The 27,566-nt window shown below is 40.3% G+C and overlaps 1 protein-coding gene across 3 annotated transcripts in view; it reads left to right on the forward strand.

Moving 5' to 3' along the window:
- Positions 1–27,566, forward strand: part of ndrg1 (N-myc downstream regulated 1) — an 88,894-nt gene that overhangs the window by 45,654 nt on the left and 15,674 nt on the right. For all 3 annotated transcript variants that reach the window (XM_062980014.1, XM_062980015.1, XM_008108184.3), the window contains exons 2-6: positions 17,020–17,098; positions 17,691–17,726; positions 25,107–25,212; positions 25,648–25,768; positions 27,275–27,337. In XM_062980014.1, the coding sequence (XP_062836084.1) occupies positions 17,020–17,098; positions 17,691–17,726; positions 25,107–25,212; positions 25,648–25,768; positions 27,275–27,337 (405 nt within the window). The remainder of the gene's footprint in view (positions 1–17,019; positions 17,099–17,690; positions 17,727–25,106; positions 25,213–25,647; positions 25,769–27,274; positions 27,338–27,566) is intronic.

The following is a 27,566-nucleotide window of genomic DNA, read 5'->3' on the forward strand; positions in this document are numbered from 1 at the left end:
AATAGTCCAGAATTAGACCTTTCAGGAAAGGTCAAAATTAGTCCAAAGAAACAATGTCCAATATGAAATATTAAGGTCCAAAGTTGTAATCCAATAACCGAAACACTCACTTTGCCAGGCAAAGTGAGGGGAGATGACAAGGTCCTTAGTCCATGAAACTTGAGCGAGGCTATGGAGTAACTTGAAACAAGGCTTGGTACAAGGCAGCAAGGAACGAGAAGCAAGGACAAGATCCGTGGAATTACTTGGCAAAATCCGGGAAACAAGGCAAGGCTGAGTCCTGGAAAAACAAGGCTAAATCCTAGGAAACAAGGCAAGATCCGTGGAGGTAAACAAGGCTGAAAACGGGAACGAAGGCTTGGAAACAGGAGCGCGCTGTCCACACACAACTTACTCCCGTAGCTGACGAATTGACTCCGCAAGAACCCTTTGTGGGCAAAACACCTAAATAGGGTCTAGTTTTCCCACCAAAGAGCAGTTCTCTGGGGAACCAGAAACGAAAGCTAATCTCTGAGTCCAGATGCATGACTCCTTAAAGTTTCCCATGGAAAGCAGGCTTAATCAGCTGAATACTTAGCAGCTATCCTAGCACTCCTGCGAGACGCTGCTTGAACTCCCCTCTGTTGTTTACAAAACTCGTGGCAAGAAAACACAGGAGATTTAGGCTCAGGGCTTGTTTGACAGACTTCTGGAAGACAAATCTCTTGCAGGTGCAAGGTTCCCAAATCTGGCTGGGAAAGTTCCAAATCTGACTGAGACGGTGAAAAACCCAAGTTTTCCTCTTCATCTGGCACTACAGTGCCAGGAATGGGACTACATGGCCCATGACTCATCACACTATCCCCCTCCTCAAGCCCCCTCTCAAACTGGGACTCTCTCCCCAAGGCGCGAGGCCGCGGCTTGGCGGGATAGGTCTGATGGAAGCGGCGGGTTAGATCAGGAGCATGGACTGTGGAAGCGTCTTCCCAAGAGCGTTCCTCGGGGCCAAAACCCACCCAGTCAATGAGATATTGTAGGCGGCGGCGGTGAAAGCGAGAATCCAAAATGTCCTGAACCTCAAACTCCTCCTCCCCATCCACCCAAACAGGAGGGGGGGCCGGCCGGTCTGTATCAGGGCGCACACCATCCGCCGGAAGGAGCAGGGAGCGATGGAACACTGGATGAATGCGCATAGAGCGTGGAAGTTGGAGTTTGAAAGTCACGGGGTTAAGTTGCGCCACCACTGGATAAGGACCAATGAAACGGGCATCTAACTTCCGGCAAGGGCGGTGGGAGGGCAAAAAGCGAGTGGACAGAAGAACCCGGTCTCCTACCTTGATTTCGGGGCCCGGCTGGCGATGTTTGTCCGCGTGACGTTTATAGTCCTCCTTGGCTTGGTCTAATTGCTGGAGCAAAAGTTGTTGCACCGCTGCGAGTTCCTGCAGCCAGTCCTCTGCTGCGGGAACTTCTGAGGTTTCAATGACAGGAGGAAAGAAACGTGGATGGAAGCCGTAGTTTGCAAAGAACGGGGTTTCTTTAGTAGAAGCCTGGACCCCATTGTTGTAGGCAAACTCTGACAGCGATAACAGGGAAGCCCAATTGTCCTGCTGGTAATTCACATAACAGCGAAGGTATTGTTCCAAAGTGGCATTGGTGCGCTCAGTTTGCCCATCTGTTTGGGGATGATGAGCCGAGGATAAACGAGAGTCTATGCCCAATAGTTTTTGTAGTGCTTTCCAGAAACGAGAGGTGAATTGGGACCCACGGTCTGTGACCAAACTCTTGGGCAATCCATGCAATCTGAAAACATGTTGGAGGAATAGATCTGCAGTCTCTTTGGCCGTGGGGAGGCCTTCACAGGGAATAAAATGGGCCAACTTGGTGAAAAGGTCCACCACCACTAGGATCGTGGTGAATCCACAGGAAGGTGGTAGATCAGTTATAAAATCCGCAGAGATTATTTCCCATGGGTGGGATGGAGTAGGGAGGGGATGTAGAAGCCCTGAGGGCTTTTCCCTTCTTGTCTTGGAGCGCTGGCATACTGGGCAGGTGTTGACATATTTTTCCACATCCTTGCGGATCTTGGGCCACCAGAAATCTCTTAGGATCAAATGCATAGTTTTAAATAGCCCGAAATGCCCTGCTGGCTTGCAGTCATGACACAAACGAAGTGCCTTTTCCCTGCCCGGTCCTGGGGGGATGTAAACATGATTTCTATAGCAAAGTAGCCCATCCTTAAGCGAAAAGGGAAAATGTAGTCCTTGGCGAAGTTGGTCCTGCGCCCAGGCATCTACTTGCTGACTAGCCCTGATTTCTTGAGCACAAAGGGGCCCTGGAGTAGAGGGGGTTGATTCAATGGGAGTGGATTTGGTGTTTCCCACTGTGAGCGTGGCAAAGTTCTCGGGTTGTAGCAGCTGGGACTCAAAGGTCTCCTTGCGCCCTGCAGCGTATTCCGGTTTCCGTGACAGAGCATCTGCTTGTTTGGTCTGGGCTGGGGTTACATAATGAATTTGGAAGTTAAAACGTTCAAAGAATAAAGCCCAGCGTTGTTGTCTCTGATTTAGCTTGCGGGCAGTTCTTAGATGCTCTAGATTCCGATGATCAGTATGGACTTCAATGGGAAATTTGGCCCCTTCTAACCAATGTCTCCAAGTTTCAAAGGCTGCCTTTATGGCCAATAGTTCCTTTTCCCAAATGGTGTAGTTTCTCTCTGGTGCGGTCAATTGACGGGAATAAAAGGCACAAGGATGAAGATGATCTCCCACCGGTTGTAGGAGTACAGCCCCAATTGCCACATCGGAGGCGTCCGCCTGCACGACAAAAAGGGTTTCAGGATCTGGATGCTGAAGGATTGGCTGGGACGTGAATAATTTCTTTAGTTGCTGGAACCCTTTCTCTGCTTGATCTGTCCAGCGGAAGGGCTGTTTCCCACGGATGCAGCTGGTGATTGGGTCAGACCAGCGGGCAAAGTCTGGAATGAACTTGCGGTAGTAGTTCGCGAACCCCAAGAATCGTTGCACCTCTTTCTTGTTGGTGGGCGCCCGCCATTCCAATACTGCTGAAACCTTTGCCGGGTCCATGGAGAGCCCTAGTGGCGAGACGCGGTACCCCAGGAAATCTACCTCTTGTAGATCAAAAGCACATTTTTCCAGCTTGGCATAAAGTCCATGATCCCGCAATCGTTGTAACACCATTCTGACGTGGTTCTCATGTTCTGATTGTGATCTAGAAAACACCAAAAAATCGTCCAGGTAGATGATCAAGAACCGATCTAGATAATCCTGAAAGATGTCATTGACAAAATGCTGGAACGTTGCGGGAGCTCCACATAATCCATAATTCATAACTCGGGACTCGAATGATCCGAATTTAGTCTGGAAGGCGGTCTTCCACTCGTCCCCTTCTCTGATGCGAACTAGATTATACGCCCCCCGAAGATCCAGCTTGGTGTAGACCTTGGCTCCTCGAAGTCGGTCTAGTAGGTCCGAGATTAAGGGCAGGGGATAGCTGTTCCGCTTAGTGATATTGTTCAATGCTCTATAGTCCACCACCAAGCGTAATTCCCCTGACTTCTTTTTCACAAACATCACTGGGGAAGCGGCTGGGGATTGAGAGGGTCTGATGAATCCCTTGCGAAGGTTTGACTCTATAAACTCCCTGAGAGCTTCTTGCTCCGGTTCAGTCAGGGGCCCCCTCCACCAAGTCAATGGCACAGTCATAAGGTCTATGTGGGGGTAATCTCTCGGCCTCTTTTTCATTGAATACATCCCAATATTCTGAGTACTTCTTGGGCAAGGTGATAATGGGTTCAGTGTCTGTGGCATGGCAGACCTTGGCTACAAGGCAATGGTTTTGGCAATATTTTGAAGCAAACTGCAGTTCCCTGTTGGACCAGGAGATGCTTGGGTCGTGAAGTGTCAGCCATGGAATACCCAAAATCACAGGGAAATGGGGAACCTCGGTAACAAAGAAGGAAATCTCTTCCATATGTTCCCTTATCCACATTCTGGTGGGTTCCGACCACTGGCTTACGGGGCCCGTCTTGAGGGGGCGGCCATCGATGGCTTGCACCACACGGGCGTTCTTGAAGTCATGATATTGTAATCCCAGAGAGTCGGCATACTCTCTATCAATGAAATTGTTTGTGGCTCCTGAGTCTATCATGGCATGGACCATGACGGGTCCTTTTTTTGCTGGCCACAAGGTAACCACTAGAAGAAACAGGACCCCAGTTGGCGGCTCTTGAGTGGGTTTTTTGACCGGGTTGGCGAGCCTTTCTACTCCCGGTCGCTGGCTTCCCCCGCCGGCTGTGCGCCAGCCGCCTCAGACGTCTTCGTCTCCGTGGAGGACGCCGCCGCCAGACGGGCGGCGGGCTTCCCTTTGGCTGGGCACTCTCTGGCGAAGTGGCCCCCGTTTCCGCAGTACCAACAGAGATTTAGGCGTTGGCGGCGGGCCTTCTCGGCGGCGTCTAACCTGGGACGCACATTGCCCAACTGCATCGGCACCTCCTCGCTCCCTCTGGGGTATGGGGCTGGTGGTGGGGGTCTCCATGCTGGACGCGGCTGGACGCTGGTGGGAGCGGGAGGTTTCACCCCAGCTCTACCGCTCTGGCCTCGGACCCATTGTTTTCTGTTGGCCAGCATGACTTCAGCTCGTAAACATTGATCAATGAGTGCTTCAAGAGAGTGGGGGGGATCCACCTTGGAAATTTCCTCCAACATCTCGATGTTGAGACCCTCCCGGAATTGTCCTCTGAGGGCTATATCATTCCATCCGGTGCTGTGGGCCAGCACTCGGAACTCGGCTATGTACTGGGACAAGGGTCTGTCCCCCTGAGAGAGGCGCCGGAGTTTATGGCCGGCTGCCTCCAAATTGTCTTCGATCCCCCAAGTCGCCTTAATGTGATCCAAGAAGTGTTGCGCTGATCTTAGATGCGGGGAAACTTGGTCGAACAGTGCCGTCGCCCAGTTGGCCGCTGGCCCGTCTAAAAGGCTGTAGATCCACGCCACTTTGATGTCTTCTTGGGGGAACTCGGCATTGCGGGCCTCTAGATAAGCCTGGCATTGGCGACGGAAAACATGAACCTTAGAAGCTTCTCCACAAAACTTGGTTGGCAATGCCAAGGCCGGGAGACGGATTCCGCGTTCCTTCAACCCCTTTATTTCTCCCTCCTGCGCATTGAGCTTATCACGGATGCGGTCCACTTCCTCCTTGTCGATGGTGTAGCTGAGTGGCTGACCTCCCGGTCCGGCTCCGGTAGACATTCTGGCCTAGGTTAATTGGTGCTTAGGGTGGCGGAGTCAAACTGTCAAGACCCAGGCTGCAGAGCACCAATAACCATACACAGAGGCCAAAATCTATCTAATATCTTTATTGAAGGAGTATATAAAGTTAATAAAAACAAGTGTAGAAAATAGTCCAGAATTAGACCTTTCAGGAAAGGTCAAAATTAGTCCAAAGAAACAATGTCCAATATGAAATATTAAGGTCCAAAGTTGTAATCCAATAACCGAAACACTCACTTTGCCAGGCAAAGTGAGGGGAGATGACAAGGTCCTTAGTCCATGAAACTTGAGCGAGGCTATGGAGTAACTTGAAACAAGGCTTGGTACAAGGCAGCAAGGAACGAGAAGCAAGGACAAGATCCGTGGAATTACTTGGCAAAATCCAGGAAACAAGGCAAGGCTGAGTCCTGGAAAAACAAGGCTAAATCCTAGGAAACAAGGCAAGATCCGTGGAGGTAAACAAGGCTGAAAACGGGAACGAAGGCTTGGAAACAGGAGCGCGCTGTCCACACACAACTTACTCCCGTAGCTGACGAATTGACTCCGCAAGAACCCTTTGTGGGCAAAACACCTAAATAGGGTCTAGTTTTCCCACCAAAGAGCAGTTCTCTGGGGAACCAGAAACGAAAGCTAATCTCTGAGTCCAGATGCATGACTCCTTAAAGTTTCCCATGGAAAGCAGGCTTAATCAGCTGAATACTTAGCAGCTATCCTAGCACTCCTGCGAGACGCTGCTTGAACTCCCCTCTGTTGTTTACAAAACTCGTGGCGAGAAAACACAGGAGATTTAGGCTCAGGGCTTGTTTGACAGACTTCTGGAAGATAAATCTCTTGCAGGTGCAAGGTTCCCAAATCTGGCTGGGAAAGTTCCAAATCTGACTGAGACGGTGAAAAACCCAAGTTTTCCTCTTCATCTGGCACTACAGTGCCAGGAATGGGACTACATGGCCCATGACTCATCACACTCCACTTGGTTGCATATAAAATGTGACTTGCTACATATCTTCCTCTTGGTGTGTTTATGTACTTTGTTCGAGCTTGCTGATAAAGCTATCTCTTGTAGGAATTGTTTGACTTGCCAGATATACTTGAGCATGTTAAATGTTGATGTATGACATCTAGATCATGTTTACAAAGGGAGGGAAGAGGTATGAGAACATTATCCCAGAAAAAAGGCTTGTAATAGATAAATGTGAAGTCCTGATGTTATACATTTGCTAAGAGGATTTGAATGTTTCCGCTGGAAAATGCAAATCGTCCTAAAATGGTAGAGTCAGAGAAAAAACATTCAGGCTGTTAAATGTTTTATTTTGGATTATTTGTTAGCATTTTCAACCAAATGATTTCTGAATTCTCAATGCTCTTTGTCAAAGTAGTTATAAGTTGAGTACTTTCAGTATTTATTAGGATCTTCAGATGTACCTGTCATGTGTAATTCTGTTAAAATTAATGGGGTAAGTTGGTCATGGTAAGTTGAATTGAATTAAAGCTGACGTGGAAAACAAAGTAGCACTCCACTCTTGCAGACTTGTGTTTAATGTTGGATATTGTGTTTTAATGAGTCTCTTAAAGTCAATATAAAAGTATTATCAAAGTGCAAGTGTTATTTAACGTTCCTTGAAGAGACAGTTCAGAACATTTTAGGTAGGTAACTGCACCTAAAATTAAAAAAATGGTCCTTCTAACTGTGTTCTGAGCCAATTAATAAATTGGCAAGGAAGGAGTTGAAGGGATTGGTTGCAAGGACAGGGAAAACATAGTTCAAGGACAGGTTGGTTACAAGAACCGGGACACCATAGTTCAAGATTAAGGACTGCAAATGTATTTACTCAGACCAACCAAAGATAGCAGTGTAGTATGTGCATATTCAGGTTAGAGAACTACTTAGCGGGATTTCAAAATTAAATTAAAGGAAGAAGATATTTCTGGGCAGGGTGATGACTCCGGAAGAGCTAAAATGGGATTTGCTGACAGAGAATACTCTTCCCAATGGAAGGCTTATAACTCTTGTATGTTCCGTGATGGCTGTTGCTAATGACTAGAGGTACTTTCCTCTGACCCCATAGTGATAATTATTTGCATCTTAATGTTTTGGTGAGTTTTTGGAATCATTGATATATTAGTGACATTTTCTGGGCAGTTTCTAATATTCACAACCAGTTTATGACAAGATAAGTATGGACATGGAAGGGAACCATTTCAATATCCTAAACACGGAAGTGTCTTAACTATTCATAGAATCATAGAGTTGGACGAGACCCCAAGTACCATCCAGTCCAATTCTCTACCATGCAGGAACATACAATCAAAGTACTCCCAATACATAGCAACCCAACCTCTGATTGAAAGCCTTCAGAGTTGAGACTCCACAACATTCTAAGGCAGCATATTCCAGTGTCCTGCAGCTCTTGCCATCAGGAAATCTGCCCTAATATTTAGGTGGAATCTCTTTTCCTTTAGTTTGAAGCTCTTGCTCTGTGGTCAATTCTCAAGAGCAGCAAAAAACAAGCTGGCTCTGTCTTCAGCATGACATCTTTTCAAACATTTAACGTGGCTATTATGACACTTCTTGGGCCTTCCTATTTCAGGCTAAACATGCCCTCCATATGCACGCCTCATATGGCATGGTTTCCCAACTTTTGACCATTTTGGCTGCATTCCTTTAAGCACATTACATCTTGTCAATATCTTTCCTGATTTGTGTCACTTAAAACTGGACACAATGTTCCAGGTGTGGTCTGACCAAAGCAGAGTGGAGTAGCACTATTACTTCTCTTGAAGTGGACATTATGCTCTTATTTGATGCAGCCTAGAATCACATTGTTAACTCATATTCAGAGGTCTGTCAAGACTCTTAGCTCTTCCTTAAGTATTACTGTGAAGCCAGATGTCATCCATGCAGAAGTTCATTTTCTTAGTTTGGCCCAGATCTCCTCTCTGGTCATTTTGGATTCTGATTCTGGCCTCTGATTTTGTCCTACCATCTACCACTTAATTTAGTATTGTAGATTTAATAAGCATGCCTTCTATCACCTAAGTCATTGGTAAAGATTTTGAATGGCACTGGGCCCAGAGGTAAGCCTTGTGGCACCAACCAGCAATTTCTCTCCAGGATGAAGAGGAGCCATTGTTGAGCACCCTTTGAGTTTGATCAATGAACCAATTACAAATCCACTTAACAGTATCACTGTCTAGCTTGTATTTTACTAGTTGGTTTGCATGTAGAGCTAGGGCTGGACAGGAAATAGATTTGTGTTTGGCAAAGGCTGGGGGTGTCTCAGCTTGTCATAATGTATTTTTTTCTCTCCCCCCCCCCAAGTAGTTCTTAATTTCTTGCTAAAGTCCTCTACTGAAACTGTTGTCAGTTTCAAGTAATCTGTTTATTGACTGGTTCTGATCTGTCACAATGGAAATGAATAACAGTTAGAAGTCTGTTTAAAAACAGTACAACATTTTAAATTTCCCTATTTAAATTGCTTTGTGTAGATTTTTGCCTTGTGAGTGACCTCTCACAATCCTCAGTCGGAATCCAAAGAATGTTACGTTCTTTAAATGGACAATGCCTGACTCAAGTTCATGTCCACTGTTGTCTTCTCGTGGGTGAATTGAAAACTACATTTTTTTTCCTTCATATTTATGAGATAAGTGCTATTGAGAGAAACATAGGTGCACGTGGAATGATTGTGTTTGGCCATTCTAGTGCTGAACTCTTCTATTGCAGTGTGTAATAATGTGCTAAATGTAGTCCAGAGCAAGAACAAGGAAATAATGTCTCACTGTGTTCACTACACTGCCATGCAACTTCTGTTCTATAGACAAAATTAAAATTACTTCCCATTTGTTGTGGGCTGGTCATGTGACTGAATAGGAAATGTGAACCAGTAGCTTGATATATAGAATGCATTTTTCCCTCATGTGATAATGCAGTTTGTACATTTAAGTGATGGTGGTGTAATGGGCTTTTTAAAAAGATGTATTTTGAAACTAGGTTGCTAAATGAGGCCTCATCAAGGTAAATGGCTTGGATTTTAATTGGAAGAGTTTGTTTAAATCTCCCTTGTTCGATTGGGACCAGACTTTAAAAAATTATTTTCGTCTACCAGTATTTGCATATTTATAGTGAATGAAAGAACACCTTTATTTGTGTATACATACATAATGAGATTTCTTGGTGATGCAACCAAGGCCTTATCTGAATTACGGCTCTTGTATAAGGTCCGGTGGATGAACGGCATAAGCACTTTGCATTGTTTTGTATATTGGTTTGTATATTGTATTTTATGATTGTTTTAACTGTTTTAACGTTTTAGTTCATTGTATAATGGTGTAACGGCATCAATTGCCACTTGTAAGCCGCCCTGAGTCCCCTCGGGTGAGAAGGGCGGGGTATAAATAATTGAAATAAATAAATAAATAAATATATTTATATCCTGCTCTTCTCACCCCAGAGGGGACTCAGAACGGCTTACAAATCAAATGTAGAAACAATATATTATTAGTATAGCACAATATAAGCATTAAATTAGTATATTGTACTATATCATTATATGGTAATATTATTAGTAATATCATATTTAATATATAGTATATAATTAATATTATTATATTATATTATTAGTATAATATTGTATTACATTATATTATTATCAATATTATAGGTATATACAATATATTATATATTTATAAATTATTGTGTATATAATACTGTGTGTGTCAATTAAGAGAGCATTTCAAGATAGACAATGCATTGGAGTTTATGGATAAGGACAATCTATGGGACAAGATACTATCTTCAGAAAGGAAAACCATCACAAAAATATATAAAGTATTATTGGAATGGAATACCGAAACAGAATTAATCAAAAATAGTATGTCTAAATGGGCCAGATGTGTGGGAAGACCAATCCTTCTAGAAGAGTGGGAAGCATGTTGGAACAGGAAATTAAAATACACATACTCATATAATTTGAAAGAAAACTGGATGAAGATGGTGTACAGATGGCACTTTACGCCCAAGAAATTAGGAAAAATAAATAAAACAGCGAATACAAAATGCTGGAAATGTGGAGAGGAGGAAGGGTCCTTCTACCACATGTGGTGGAACAGCAACAGGGCAAAAGAATATTGGAACAAAATTCACGAAAACTCCCAACAAATACTAGGCGTCAAATTCCAGAAACTACCAGAAGTTTATCTTCTGAATATTTCTAAATTACCCCCAAGATCAAATGAAGAGAAGATCTTGACATTTTTAACAACAGTGGCCAGGATTGTGTATGCAAGATATTGGAAGCAAGATAAGATACCCACGGTGGAAGAATGGATGGTGAAAATACTAGAAATAAAAAATATGGATAGGCTGACATTTCTATTAGCCAAACAGCAAGGAAGACCGAGAAAAGAAACTGATTGGAGGCAATTAGAAAATTACATAGAATCTAAAAAAATCAACTAAAAGAAAAAGAAAAGTTTAAGAGACTTAGGGAAACCTAAGTTATCCTCTCTCCTGTCAAAGACTTAGAAGATAGAGAAAATAGATACTAATTCATGAGAAAAGAATGTGGAATGATACAAAGAACTAGGACAGAACAAAAAAAAACAACTGAAAATGACCAACGGGATCGTCCTGGAAGTATCAACCCCTTACCCCCAACCTGAAACCCTGCCTCACCTATCCCTATTACCCTACCTCCCCTCCCCTTAATCTCCCCCCCCAAAGGATTTTATGTGTATTAAAATTTAAATAAAGATTATTTAATAAAAAATACTGTGTGTGTGTGTGTGTGTGTGTGTGTGTGTGTGTGTGTGTAAAATTAGCATAGCATGTTGCTATGGCACAGGAGACAAGATGGAACCATTTTCCTGGCTCTCAGGATGTCTTTCTCTCCCCCCCCCCCCCCCGTTCTTCACTCTGGTCCCAGAGTGTCAGTTATTCCTTAGTGGGAGGGGCTGCCAACTGATGGAACTGGAGACAGGATGGTAGGATGTCTTCCTGGCCCTCCCGTTCCTCACTCTGGTCCCAGAGTGGCAGTTATTCCTTGGTGGGCCTAACACAATATTCATTTATGTTTCATATATACCTTATAACCTAAATGTACTTTTATACATTATCTTTAATAAATTTGTTCATGAAACAACATTTGTGAGCATGGAATTCTCAGAAAGCAATAGTATCATTTTCTTAGTTATCCATGTGGGTAATTCTGGATTCTGGAGTTTTTGGAATTCTGGATAAGGAATGTTGAGCCTATATTGGAGCTAGTAGAAAATAGTGCCACGACTATACACAAGTATGGCTACCTCCACTTCTAGTTCTCCTGCTGCATAGAGAAGGGAGGAAGGGAAGGAAGATCTATCCATTTGGAAATCAACACTTTGGGCTCTACATCTTTTGTGGAATTATCTTAGTGCAGGGATGCCTCCAGAACCAAAGAACTTGTGACAGAGTGGTGTAGTCACAATGAATGCCTATGTAGTTGGGACCCAACTCTTTGTATTTTTGCTTTCCAGTTTGGCCAAGTGTGTTTGGTTCATTTGAAAAGAATTTGCGACATAATTAGAGCCCATTATTCCTAACAAGTATGACAGTGTTGAGCTTTAATCCTTACCTAAATTGGCAGGAATTGGAATTAATGAGACTGAAGTTGATGGGAGCCTGCTAGGACTACGTCAGCAAGCTTTTCTGTGACAAGACCTTGTGACCTCCCAGTTTGTGTAAAGCGGGGAAGCCAGCAGGAGGGAGCCTTGTTTCACACTCAGCTGAATGCTTGTCAGCATGAACAACTATGGAGATAAAATAGGTTTTGTATTTTGACCCTTTGAACACAGGAGTAGTGTTCTCCCTGTATGTGGTGTGTGCATATGTATGTAAACAGAAAGACCAGTGTTATGGATATGCAGTTAAGCCAAGCAAACACTGCAGTTTGTTGTTGTTTTTTCATCCATTTAAATCATTTCCAAGTTATGGTGATGCTAGGGTGAACCTATTAAGGATTTCCTCGGGCAGTGGTGGTCAGGAGAGGTTTGACACTGCCTTCCTCTGGTGCTGAGGGAATTACCCAAGGTTACCCAGTTGGTTTTCATGACTGATGGTTGAGTTGACCCCTGGTCTACAGAATTGCCCAGTACTAATACCACTATACTGGTTCCAACATTGTGATAAAAAAAAATATCTGGTAAAACAAGGCTCCCCAGTTAATTGTGTCTCTCCAGTTCATTTTGGACTAAAACACCTATACTGGCTTACCATTGGCTATGCCAAAACACCTAGAAGGACATATTCTTTCCAACCTGGTGTCCAGTGATTTATATATGGGGTTGTTAAAGCATCTCATAATGATGTTTATTAGAAGTGGCAAGATAATCTTGTGATTTGTACATGTGGACCCATATTAACAGGCAAGGGCCCTGTGTCAGAGCTAGACCTCTCAACTTCATGCCCTCCAATCAATTAAGAAATAGCACCTTAGTAAAGTTGCACTGTTCTTCTGTAAAGCTTTAAAATTTTCTCATCACTTTACTCAAGGAAGCTACTTGTTGAATTTTTCATGTCAGTCTTGTTGGGAGTTCTTATAGTTTTCATGCATGCAGGGTGTTAGTCATGACTCATGCTATATATCCTGTTTAGAATGGATTGTGGGAAGTTGTATGAAGCAACTTAATATCTACTGTTTTTTTTACTTTGGGTGCTGATCAGTGTTAGGGCCTTTGGCTCTCTTGACATCTGTGTCCTGCTGCCTCCTCTCCTTTGTGTTGGAAAGTCAGCTGAGGGCTCACAACGTGCAAGCAGCTCCCACACCATTAATCTGCAAGCACCCACCATTCTGCCTCTCTGTCTGGGTCTTAGACCAGAAATGGAGGGACCCCAGAATAAAGATGCATGCTTGATAGGGAGTAGACTAAAGGTAGAAAATTTCTATGTGAAATCCCAAACCTCTCCAGGCAGGACAGAGAAGGACTCCTCTCGGAAACCCCTGAGAACGTAATTAGAATAGACTTTACAGAATTGGGTATGTTTCCATTGAGACAGCCCCCATAATTGCCCCCAGTAACAGCCTTAGAGTTGGTCCTCCTATGGGGCAGTGTCTGGGAGTGGTTGTGGCAGCCCCAAGACCCCTTGCCAAACATTTTACTCCAAGATAGTAAAGAAAATACATTGTTTTGGCAAGGCTGAAGTAAACCCACCAGACCATTCTGTACTAGAAGGCTGGAACACAAACATGTCCTTTATCTAAGGCAGGTCTGTGCAACATGTCACCCTCCAGCTGTTTTGGACTCCAACTCCCAGAATTCCAGGCCATTGGACAAGCAGGTTGTGCAGGACTGATCTAAGGCAACAGGCCTGTGCCTCCTTACCTTTTAGACCCCAGTGTTCAAGTAGCTTATTTGCTCCATTGTTTCTGATTTTCTTTCTTTCTTTTATAAAATGCCGTTAGATTATACTATGTAACAAAATTTGAAAAAATCTTCCTGGTTTGAAAGTGTTATTTCCTGTTTAATTGTGCAGTACTTACTTTGAAAGTAGTAGTTATACTCCAGAAACCTCGTTTTTGTGGCTGCCATAAACTATGTTAAATTAGTTGAGACCCTATTTAATATTGAAAAACTATAACAAAATGTGCTGAAGAATGTCCCATAAAAACAAAGTTTTTGCAGTTTAATAATTTTTTTCTATGTTTTTATGATAGAACCATTTAGGAAATTATATTTATAACCCAGGGACAAAAATCATGTTACTAGTGTTATCAATCTCTCTATGAGTTATAACTGTTTGTACTTATTTATTTATTATTTTATTTATTTACAGTATTTATATTCCGCCCTTCTCACCCCGAAGGGGACTCAGGGCGGATCACATTATAACACACATAGGGCAAACATTCAATGCCCATAAACACATTAAACAGAGACTGAGAGACACACGCAGAGGCAAGTTAACGTTCTTCTGAGGGGATGTTCGATTCTGGCCACAAGGGGGAGCAGCTGCTTCATCATCCACACTGACGGCACTTCCTCATTCCAGGTCGTAAATTAGTTATTCTTGCCTCCCCACTTTTATTAGTGGTACCTTATCTCCTACTTGATAGATGCAACTATCTTTCGGGTTGCTAGGTCAGCAACGAGCAGGGGCTATTTTTTATTTTTAATTGACGGGTGCTCACCCCGCCACGGGCTGGCCTCGAACTCATGACCTCATGGTCAGAGTGATTTAAGGCAGCTGCTCAACAGCTGCGCCATAGCCCGGCCCCTTTTCCTATGTTTGCTCTTAAATGAATTCACACAAGTATTCACATAACTTAGACTTATAATTCAGGAAGATGCCCTTTGGAAAGTCATTCCTTGGTTTATGAGAAGGATCCAGAACTCAAGCATGGTTTGTCCATATGGTCTTATCTCCCTCTAGAGGCAAATGGTTGGTAGGCAGTCACTTGAGTTTCATACCTCTGTTTTTCCAGAACAGCTATCAGGTGTTATTGAAGGCTTTCATGGCTGGAAGCACTGGGTTGTTTGGGCTGTATGACCATGTTCCAGCAGTATTCTCTCCTGATGTTTCACCTTCATCGGAAGATGCCAGCCACAGATGCAGATGAAATATTATGAGAGAATGCTGCTAGAACATGGCTAAACAGCCCGAGAAAATCACATCAATCCAGCTATCAGGTCCTGACACAACTTTCTCAATTGATACTCTATCTTTTTTTTGTTCAGTATGTTTAACATTCATAATTTTGAGAGGTTAACATTGTAGAAATCTCCGATTCTGAAACAGACATATAAATCCAAGAGCAATATAAAAATCTTCATCATAAAGACCTTGTTTCAGCACTTAATGCTTCAATTCTTAACCAATATTGCTGGAGGATTGCTTTTCGGTTTAAATGACAGCTAGGATTGTGCATCTGATTGAAAACCACAATGTGTAAACTTCATTATGTGTTATATGTGAACTGCCTACTGCTGGAAAACACCAAGACCTCTTTCTTTAGCTTCCCCTCCTACAGTTTCCTTCATTATTTGTATAATATTTACTTGAAAGAAAGATTGTGTTATGTTCCTTTCAGTGGACTACCAGAAACCTAATAGGCAGCAGTGTTCTCATACTTTGTTTGCTTGAAGTAGGTTGAAGATGTTCCATTAGGTTGGTTTGTCGTCTGGGTATCTCAATCTATGAGTCTGTACTTGTGAGAACTGTAGTTTTGTGTGTCTATGTGACAGAAATCCTGATTTGTTGGCCAGGAGATATGCCTATGCAAACATTATTTATGTTTTTTTGCTATTTTGAAGGATTCTTAATGGCATGCTCATTTGTCATAGCCATGCAAAAGTTGCTCAGAGAACATTCATATTGACTTCAGGGGTTTTGTTAGGCAAAGAATGATCAGAGATTATTTTGTAAGTTTCTTTCTCCAAAATACATTCTATAGCACAATGTATTTGTTGTTGATCTTCCATCCAAAACTTTCCAGGGCTGACTTTATTTACCTTCAAAGATCAGATGGGATCTGATACTTTCCGAATTCTGTTTTGCTCCACCTGTCTAAAGAGGCATGGTTGAAATGAACTTTGCTGAAACATCTTTGTTACATTGATAAGAAGTGTCATGACACCTTAAAGGTGAAGAGATTCATTGTGGTATCATAATTTATTGACAGTAGTCTTTTTTATTTTATTTTTTAGTCTTATTTTATGCCTGAAATTTTGTCCTGAATTGAAGTTGTAGATGAACATGAATCAAGAGAGATCATAAACTATGGGGACAGAAGGGAACAAAATACAGAAAATGCAGATAGTGGCAAATAACTGTTGCTGTTCATAGATTAAGGCAACCCCTTCTGAACAAATTAACCACTTATAACAGCCATTTAAAAATACAAACAATATAGCCCATTATTAATAGCTCTTTTTGATGGAATATATCTCAGGCCATACCTGGGGATCTTGCAGCCCAAGAAGGCTTGTATTGAAGAAAATAGTCTTAGAGTGCCTGTATTCAATCCGTGTAAAAAATTGATGGTTCGTAACACTTTGTATGGTATGTTCCCTAAAACTGGTCCTCATCAACTATCTGGCTACTGCACTTTGGACCATCTAAAGTTTCTGAACATTTTTCAAAGACATGAAATGAATAACCTGAACAGTAGGAAACAGAAGCATCAATTAAGGTGTCATAAAATGTATTGTGTTGCCAATGGCTTTTCTAGATAGGAGGCAGCTTTTAAAAAATAGCATGTGATGTGTTTCAGTTTAGACCTATATCAAGTAGAAAGCACCTTTCATATTTAAACTGTCATGAATCCTAATCAATTAATGTACACTGGCAAATTGGGAATTTTCTTCTGTTTTTGTAGGATGAATTGCTCTTTTTAACATATCCTTAATTCAGGTAGTAGCATCTAATCAGTGGATGTGAACTCAGTCAAATTTAAAAAATACTGAAATTGCAAGGATGACAGGAGCACATCTGTTTTGGAAGTTAAGCATTCCTATCAAGGAATGCTGAAATTGGGGTCATTCTTTTCCATGTAATGTTTAGTTGTATAGTGTTATTGAAGACACCTGGCTCTTGTTCCTGATCTTTTCATTATCTAGTCTGCACCACATGTTTTATCTTATCATAGTATGGTTTATGTAGTTGTATGTTCCTCAAAGTTAAGAAATTTCTCCATTTCATTACCTTAATGTTGTAGAACCTTCGTTATGTTCATAGTAAATATTGGATGCAATCAAGCTGATCCCCTTTCCTCTTTTTTTAAAGGTACCAGCTACTGAAAATGTCAGGGGAAGGCCCTGACTCTCACATTACTGAGGTGAAACCATTAGTGGACAAAGAGGAGGTAAGCTTAAATTACTATGCTTGTGTGTGTGTCAGGAGCGACTTGAGAAACTGCAAGTCACTTCTGGTGTGAGAGAATTGGCCATCTGCAAGGATATTGCCCAGGGGGGACAACAGTTTAATGTTTTATTGCACTGGAGGACCATCATTTTTTATGTGAATCTGCCCTAATTTTTTAAAAATATGGTTTTCTTACTTTCAATAGGGTTCTGTGCGTTCTGTGCTCCAAGGCCCTGCAAAAGTGCTGTATTTGCACATCTTAAATCAGTACTTCTGTAAAATCCATTGATCTGATAGGACTGCATTGACTGCATTGGTAGGGGATGATGTAAAGCTGCAGTCCTATACAATCTTACTTTGGCATGTCACATTAAGCTTAGTGGGACATAATTTCTGTAGCCATGCATAAGATTGCATTGTAGGCCTAGATCCAATTGAAAATCTTGGTGTACAGATTTCACAAAAAATAATTCTGCATAGTGCATTTTTGATCTACAATGGTTTTGATTCACAGGGCTTTCATGTCAGATGTGACATAAAACCTTCTAGTTCCATTTCCCTAATCTTTTGTAACTGTTGTATATCTTTTCTAGGCAATCACACATCTCCTGCCTGATGGCAATGTGCAGGTAAGTGTGTTTTTAGCTTGGTCAAACAAACTCCAGACTAGTTAAATACAGACACTTGCAATCATATTGCAGATTTTAAACCATTAGTACTGTGTTTTGCAGAATTTTATATAAGTATATTTCATAAATATTTGTAAAAAATCATAAGGTGAATACAGTTGCAGTAGAGTGAACATAAAATATGCTAGAAATATGCTAGTTTGTTTTGTGTCCCATTGTATTATTTTTCTCTTACCATGAAGTACTGATCTCCAGAAATGTATGAAACAGTAGTAGGTATCATACATGCTTTGTATGTACCCTCCCATGAACCCTCCTTCTGGTGAATTTGGTGGTGTCCAGGCATTAGAAACAAATCATATTATATTTATGTGCTAAAACAATCCCCTCAGACAATTGATAACTTGTCTTAAAAGAGACCTACATTTTCTAAAGCTTCTAGGAAACATGGTTCTAATATACAACAAAGTGTCTATTTTATTTGACACAAACTTTGTTTCATGCCCCAAATCATTAGAAATGGGTCCCATATCCAAGATACCTTATTATATACATATATTCAAATACAGGTATATCAAAATCTGATAAAATCTTAAATCCCAAACACTTTTGGTTCCAAGCATTTTGGATTAGGGATGTCAACCTGCATCTTGACATGTTTGAGATAATTCCTCCCAAAATGGAGGGGAGGTTAGGGCCACATTTGCCCCATGCCTGTGATGGATTTGAGATGTTTAATTGTCATGATGTCAAGGAAATCCATTGTATTTCCATATTTTAAAAGTCTGCTACTTGTACCACACAACTATATGTTATGTAGATTTCTTACTGATGCAGTGTGTTGGTTTACTACAAGGTCTCGGTCATATATGGACAAGAGAAGGGTTTACTTGTCTATTGAAACACCTGGACTTAAGTTTACCTGGGGGAGGAGGAAGAGGTTGATGACTTAAGAAAAAAATAACTTGGAGGCAAAATGACACAGTGTTCCAGAGGTTTCTTATCAGGTAGAAAAATAACATACACAAATGAGCACCCAATGTCTGTTTGTGTGCTGTTCTCTGAGTCCATAAGAACATTAACATTTCCAGATAGAGTAGCTTGGAGACTTTGTGTGCTCATACAAAGTTTTTTTTGGCGTGTAACATACATTTATCTGCCCAAATCTGGCTTTTGTTGCCCATCTTGTTCCTGAGGTGGTCAACCTGTGCCTTGGCTATAGATGTAAATGATTGTGATAACCTTTCATATCAAAGAATTACTTTCACATGACAACCAACGCAAAAAAATAACTGGCAAAGAAAGGAGCCTTTTCCAGTCATTTTCTTGATACCTAGAGTGTGTCTGTAGCTGTACAGTTAAAACAGTTTGGTACTACTTTAATCCTCATGGTGACTTCTAATGTAGTATTTTAAAGTAGAGGTTGGTTGGCCATATGTTCGAAGTGGTTTCATTGTGTATTCCTGTCTGACAAAGAGTTGTACTGGTTAGCCCTTGTAGTCTCCTCCAGTTCTGTGATTCTAAGTCTATAAAAATTGTTCAAAGGAAGACCCATGTAAAATTACAATAATCCAATTGAGGTGTCTTAATGCGTCTCACCCAGGTTAGATTCCGCTTTACAGTATGGCTTGTTTTCTCCCACGTATACATAAGATGGATTTACTCTGTGATCAGAAATTAAGTACAAATTATCCCCAAAGCTGAAGATCTGAATGATTTGAAAAGTATTCTGCTTGAGTTGATTTAGGATGATATGGAAGCTCTTTCTCTAGCATGCAATTGACGAAGCTTCCTATGAACCATACTGGCCGCAATCATGTAGTGGATTTTTATGTCTCTACTGATTTCACGATATCGGTTTCCTAATAGCAGAAAGGGCTTACATAGATTCAGCACATTCAATATAGTGGCAGGTTGGACAAGATTACTTAATATCTATCAAGCTCTTGCCAAATTAAAATCCGGCACCCTCTAAATTTCCTTAACTGTTTATAAACTCCTGCTGTTAATAACATTGTTCATTTGAGAATGCCATACAGGAATCTTATTTGAGAAAGTCATATGTCAATCAAACTTGCTTCTGTAGTCAGAACTGTGATGGCATCCCTTGGATATGTTTATTTTACCAATCATGTGCCGTCGTTGAACCTACTGAGCAGGAATCTGCCTTTTAACAGGGGAGAGATGCATGAGCAGATGGCACGGCTGTTTTTAGCCTTCGATCGGATTAGTGTACCTTGGATTTTTTTTCCAAGATAGTGTTTTAATACAAATCGGTCAGTAAAGAGCCTCTTACTATAACACTGATGTTGATTAGGATGCACTGCCATCTGTTTTCAGTGTGCTGCATCTTTCTAAGAGAGAGTCTTTCTGAACTCACACCCCACTGATCTCTGGGTCAGTTGAGATAGGAAGCTTGGGCGCATTGCCACTTCAGAGCCTGTCTTTATTTGGCTATATGCTTTGTGTTGCCTCATATTTCTTTTTGGGTAAGCTCATGCATTTGCATACAAATGTCTTCCATCATCCCTTCAGTGTCATAGCATTTCAAATCTACAGCTGTGGTTCAAAACCGAAACCAAAAAAAAAATAGTATTCATGAACACACCATTATTTCACAACAGCTGACATTATAGATGTCCACTGTAGTAATCACAGTGTATGAAGGAAGGATGTGTGCCTTCAAAAATACATTTAGTGCACTAACTGGCTATGGCTTTTGGGGACTAAATACCATAAGGCACCAGATCGTGCCTGATCTCAGAAGCAAAGCTGAGTCAGCTCCTGGATGGGAGACCACCAATGAGTACCAGGTGCTGTAAACTATATTTCAGAAGAAGGAGCTGGCAAAACCACATCTGTCTATTCCTGGTCTAAGACAACCCCATGATATTCATGGGGATCAGCATAAGTCAGCAGGTGACTTGAAGAAGGCCAGGGTTCAAATTCTTAGTCAACCACAGAAATCAATTAGGTGACCTGGGGCATGTCATATTCTCAGACTTTCTGATCCACTTCTGAACAAATCTTGTAAAGAAAACCCAGTGATGTCACCTTATGTTGGAAATAGCATGAAGACACACAACAAATAATGAAAGCAGTGCAGTGAACCCTCTAAAAACTTAGAGATAAGAAAGCATTGTTGCAGTATGATAGTGCTACCTGTAATGTAAAGATTGAGCCAACCTGCAATATAGTTTCTCACCTAGGATAGGTGTAGACAGCTAAATCAAGCTCAGGGGCTGCATGCACACACACATACTGAACTTCATGTCCCCAACCTACCAACTTTTGGTTTTTAATTCTGCTTTGTATCAGATTATTGTCCTATCAAGGCAACACAGACAATTATTTGCAATGTTTGAGGGCCACCTGTCTTATTTTCGGGCAGAAGAAAAACCTGTACAAACCAGGAGATAATTAGAAGGCATTTCAAGTTTGGGAGAAATACTCTTCATCCTAAAAATAGGTCAGACTCCTTCATGGCCTCTAGCAGGTATGAAGGTGTGACTTATTTATTTACTTTAATTTTAGCAGTTATTTTTCCAATTCCCAAAACTATTTGGACATACATAGAGTGTCTGGGGGTATACATGGGTCCAGACATTGCACCTTGCCCATACTAAACTAAAAGGTGCTCCTGGTGGCAGGTGAGCCCATGCGTTGCTATATAATGCATGCCCCCTTGATATTATCTTTGTTTTGGAAAGTACACAGCCATACATCGGTAAAATTTCCAAATCTGGGAAGGGAAAAACCTTACTGAATTTTATAAAATTCACAAAAATTGAATGTATTAAATTTCAGGTGCTCACTGCTTTTCTAATCCTGGTTTGAAAAGTTGTTTAAGATGGAATGGACACCAGTTAATTTCTATAGATGGTTATTTTGCTTTCACCTTTGTTTCAACAAGGGCTAAATCAAACTGCTTACAGCTCAGAAAACTAAATATACATTCGAATAACTGGCATTTAGGAGCAGAAGTGAAACACCATAGGGAAATTGACCCAAATAATTGTGGTAGGGTAGATGGTGTTTCAAGTGGTTCAGGACTACTGTTGAATGAATTCAAACAGCCTATGGGTTGAACTGCATGTTCAGTCATTTTAGGAGGATTAAATCAGCCCTACTGCCTCACCCAAGGCTTTCATAAAACTGGGTGACATTGACAAATCAGGAGCTACTGCAGGGGAACAGTCTTTTCATTTGTGTCCCAAATAATCTAGTGTGTTACTGCTGCCAGGTAACAAGGCTAATCTCAATCTACTAATCTGGGCACCCATTGAGGTACTGTATCTAGCATGACTGTGATGCTGTATGTAAGGGCATTTTTCCAGACAGTAACCTCCAGCATGGCCTCTTTCCTTCCTTTCCTCCCCCCGAAATGGTCAATGTCTGAGCTGCATGGCATATACAGTCTTGCGGTCAAACCTGTCTTAAATCCTATTTAAGAATGACGTCCTTCTGAACTGGTTTGTGTGAGTTTTTTGGGGCATCATGGGAGTTTGCGGGCTTAGGCAGCGCAACAGCTTGGCTATATAACCAGGCTTACCACCGAGTCCAAGTCAAATCTGATCCTTATTTTCTCTCTGGGCTCCTTGAGATTAATATCAAGCTGCACTGTCTAAAAATGGTGCTGGATATGGAAGATACTGCCTATTTATTGCATAATGCTGTGAGTACTTCAGCAAGGGAAGGGAGCACAAGATTTCTAGTTTAACAATATATTTTGGATTATGTTTTGAAATAGCTTTCATGTGATAAGAAATATGGCCGGTTGGTTTGTTTTGAAGGTATTCATTACTGGATGCAGACTGATATACTCTTAATAAACCTGGAACAAGTTCTGAAGCTTTATGATTAGCAAGAAGTGTGCAGTGCATCCATTTTGCCATAAGAATTTTTTTTATGTGACTTGTTTTGCGTAATATGTTTTGGAGGACTTAACTCTCAAAGTACAATTTAGGAAACTGTAGATGTTTTCTTTAGTAGTTCAGTAAATACTGTAATCTGGAGATTGTTGTCAGTAGGTCTGATCTCTCTCCAAATTAAAGTATTAGAAATTCAGTAATGCTATAATTTGGAGAGAGATTGCACTTACTGACAGCAGTTTGTTGTTGTTCGTCTTGAAGTTGTTTCTGACTTATGGCAACCCTAAAGTGAACCTGTCATCAACTTTTCCGAGGGTAATAGTGCATTACTTGCCTAAGGTTACCCAGTGGGGTGTTATGGCCAAGCAAGGATTCAACCCCTGTTCTCCAAAGCTCAAACAAGTATGCCACATTGGTGGAAGCAATCCTTCCACAAATAGTAGTTGCAGAGAAGAATAGATTACTCAAAAATTTGGCTAAGAATAATTCTTTTTTATGAACACATTATTCCTTTCCTAATATACTATTACCTCCAAAAGGTAGCAATCAGCTGTGGAAACAACATATTTATAAATCTGTGTCTATGAATTTCTGATAGCAATAAGAGCCAGAATGGTGCAGTGTTTTGAGATCGGACTATGATTCCGGAGACCAACATTTGAATCCCCACTCAGTCATAGAAACCCATTGGGTGACGTTGGGCAAGTCCCACACTCTGAACAAATGTTGCCAAGAAAACACTGTAACAGGTTTCCATTTAGAGTCCCCATAAGTAGCGGTCATACAACAAGAATAACAACAACAAAAATTAAAGGAATATTCATGAGTGTTTAAATATAAAAGAGAATTCTTCTTGCTAATTTTGTGTGAATACTTGAATTTTGAAGTACGTGTCAACTGTATTCAATGGAGGGAATCCCCCATGACTCCTAAAGCAGAAATGCTCAATTTGTGAACATTTCTACATTTTAAAAATATGCCTTTCATCCAGATAGCATAACATAGCATATATACAAGATGCATAGCCCTTCTCATATCTAAACACCAATCAGTTAAAGATTATCCAGGAAAAATGTACTTGGTTTGCATTTTGAGAAGGACTTTTACCACCTTTATTCATTCTAAATTAAATGGAAAACAAGGCTTGTCTTTTAGTATTTGCATTTCTCCAGCTTTTGTTCTGTAGTTCTTTGCAAGACAGAGGCATACAAATTTGTATATAAATAATAGTTTATGGAAAACATGCATATAGCGGTTAAAATTTGCACAGAAGCATTATATACTGGGAAATGTTTGAAAACATGCATCTACTAAACAAAACTAGTGATTACAAAAATATAGAAAATGAATGTACATATATTTTAAAATGTAAACTACACAAAGTCCCTGAGTTGTGAACAAGATAGGTTCTCCAGGTTTGTTCTTAAGTTGAATTTATTTGTTGAGTCGGAACAGGTACATTTTTAAGTGTAACTTCAACCAAATAGCATAGAGAAAGGTTAAAGCCCATGTGGTGTTTTGCTGTCTGTGTCCCTGTTGTTGTTGTTGTTGTTGCTGTTGTTGTAATAATAATAATAATAATAATAATAATAATAATAATAATAATAATATAATTATAACAATTTTATTTTTGGATGCCACCACCATCTCCCCAAGGGGACTCGGAGTGGCTTACATGTTCAGAAGATTCACTTTCTGTCCCTGTGACGACTGAATTTTGAAAAATTTGGCTTGTTGTAGAAACAAGAATTGGTGATAAGCCTTTAGTGGAGACCCCTTTCCCCCATGATAACTCTTCCAGGAGTGAATTTCCCTTGCTTAGGGTAGAATTATCTCACTTCCTGTTATCTCAGCCCTGTTCTTCACTATGAGTTATTTGTAAGTTAGATATTCATAACTCAGGGACTGCCTGAATTACAGAAATTAGAGAGAACAAATATTATACTAGAAAAAGAGAAACTGAGTGAAACCCAAATTGATCTGTTTGTCTATCCCTAAAACAGACCTATTTGGTATTCTGAAGGAACCATACCCAATTGCTCAAATTAGAACAAGAAAAATTATTATATATATCTTTCATTCATTCATTGTGATGACACTTGGTGTTCATACTTTGGGGCAGAGGGGTTCTAGTTTTGTCTCTTGCTTTAGATGTTGGATGTATGGAAGATTCAAGTCATTATTTTCTGATATGAAGTAACAGTGTAGATTATTTTGTGAACCATGTACAGTAAATTGTAATAAATTGAAACTTGAATATTGTTTGCCTACTCCACCTGAGGAATTCCACTTTACTTGCAATTACAAATTGTAAGCCAGTGAGTGAGAATTCAAAGCTTTGTTAGTGGATGTTAACAGCTATTATAAATAGATTCCAATGCAGTTACTGGAATAACTTTGGTGTTATCCGATGGTTGAAGAACTCAGATCAGCTTTGTTTGGATGTAAAAGCCTTTTTCCCAGCTGTTGATAAGACTGCTCAAATAAGAGATTGCCTCCTTTCTCACAGGAACAAGATATTGAGACGGTGCATGGCTCTGTTCATGTCACCATGTGTGGAACCCCACGGGGAAACAGACCTGCCATCCTGACCTACCATGATATTGGACTGAACCGTAAGTATGATCATTAGGTGACTACTGGGTTATGTTTTGACCATTTTCATTAACTATTGTACAGTGAAGAGCTGGTTATCTCAAACACAACCTCTTTGCATTCTGCTTTAATACAAGTAAAGTATGTTAATAATAATATAAGAGATCCAGTCAGTAGTTCAGGAAGGGTGAAATTTTCCTAGCTGGTGATACAGTAATATATAGTGAAGAACCCATATCTGCCTTTAAACGAATGACCATGTTTAGCTATATAGGATCATGTCTACAAAAGCAAATGTAGAAAAAGCAGTTGAGCTTCTGTTTCATCCCTTATTTCATTTTCACTGTTATAATGAGAATGTGATAAGTTAATATTTTCATTGTGTTGTCTGCATTCCTAATTCATATCTACATGGATATTAATGTTCCCTTCTCCTATGCTCATCTCCTGTTAAGACAAAACTTGCTTCAACCCCCTCTTCAATTATGAGGATATGCTGGAAATCACACAGCATTTTGCAGTCTGCCACGTGGATGCCCCTGGGCAGCAGGATGGTGCAGCCTCTTTTCCACCAGGGTCAGTTGTTGCTGCAGTTTGTATTTATTTTAAAATCTTTACTCCATCTTCCACTCCCCACCCACCATGAGTATCCCTTATCCAGAATTCCCAAATCCTCCACAATCTGAAATTGTCCACAGCAATGGCAGAGATTATGACACTTTTCTTTCTGATGTATGTAAGCTTTGTTTCATGAATTAAAGTATTCAAAATATTGTGAATAATTTACCATATGAAACATAAATGAATCTCATATTCAGACTTCACCCCCATCTTCAAGATATTTCTACATACATGGTCTCAATCATTTCAGATGAGGGATACTCCACCTGTATTTAAATTTTCAAGATAATGTATAACCATAATATTACAAATTCATAAATCATGCTTTTGGGTGAATATTTGATGATGATGATAATAATAATAATAATAATAATCATTATCATCATCATAAAACTTTATTTCTAGACTGCCCTCTCTCCCCAAAGGGACTCAGGGTGATTAACATACATATAATGAATAATTGAATATGTTTAACATCAAATTACATAATATAGCATGATATTGACAACATGAAGTATGTTAGAAGTGATGAGAGATAGGACAGGCATATAGAAGAAACATGTGTATTCTGCTTTGTTTTTCTGTGCCTTGATGACATTTTTTTCCATCATCATAAACAATTTTACGTATCCGGTAGCCTTCACAATGCATGGAACAAAAATGAACAATATAAACAATATATTATTAAAATATTAAATATAACCTTTAAACCATTTTACCAACTAAAAGGTGTGAAATTAATATTTATATCACAGTTTGCTTCTCAGCGAAGCTTCTTAGGTGCCAATGCAAACTGGGCTAGTAAGAATGTGACAGATTGGCCTTGTGTCACTTTACAGTTTTTCTGTTTTCTACAGACTATATATAATTGAATAGTGGGTGTCATTAATCTGATTATAACTAAATACACATTTTTTGTCTAAAATTGGAATCCCTTCCAAGATAAGCAGAAGAGAATCCCTTCTTATGAAGTGAACAATGTGATAAACCAGAGGTTTACAAAGTCTTAGAGAAACCAAAATATTTCAAATTTTGCCTGTCACCAAAGAGCATTATGTTTTTAACTTTAATGGAGAATATGCTCTTTAGTGTTACATAACATCTTAAAAAGTTTTTGAATCTTTTGCACTCTGTTATAGAATATTTTATGTGTCAATTCATATCTCTTCACTTCATGGTAATTTCCCATACAAGGTGAAGAATCTTATTTCTCTGCTTATAAGATGCATCTGCCTGAAAACAAGACTTGTTGTGTTTAAGAAATACTTTTTGTTCATAAGAAAGGCCATTTTATAGATTATGTAGTCCTGATCAAGGAAAATTGGTGAATTTGGTTCACCAACAGCAACACAAATTGGGATAGATGAACCTTTGTGTTCCCCACTTTTAATATGGCATTCTATGTTTTAAGAGTTAACAAAAGGTGGTTAAATTGTGCCTCTTTAATCATTGTGCTTGCAGGTACATGTACCCATCTATGGATCAACTGGCTGAAATGCTTCCTGGAATTCTGAAACAGTTTGGGTGAGTAGAGTCATTGACACATAGAGTCACCTGAAATTTCAAATAAGCTATTTTCTGACTGTACAGCAACATCTACACTGTAGAATTGATACAGTTTGACACCACTTTAATTGCCTTGGCTCAGTGCTATAAAATCCTGGAAGTTGTAGTTTGGTGAGGTCCCAGCATTTTTTGACAGAAGGTTAAATGTCTTGTAAAACTAGAATCCAATGATTCTGTGGCAGTTGAG

This window comes from Anolis carolinensis, chromosome 4 (genome assembly GCF_035594765.1).
Source record: "Anolis carolinensis isolate JA03-04 chromosome 4, rAnoCar3.1.pri, whole genome shotgun sequence".
Lineage (NCBI taxonomy): Eukaryota > Metazoa > Chordata > Lepidosauria > Squamata > Dactyloidae > Anolis > Anolis carolinensis.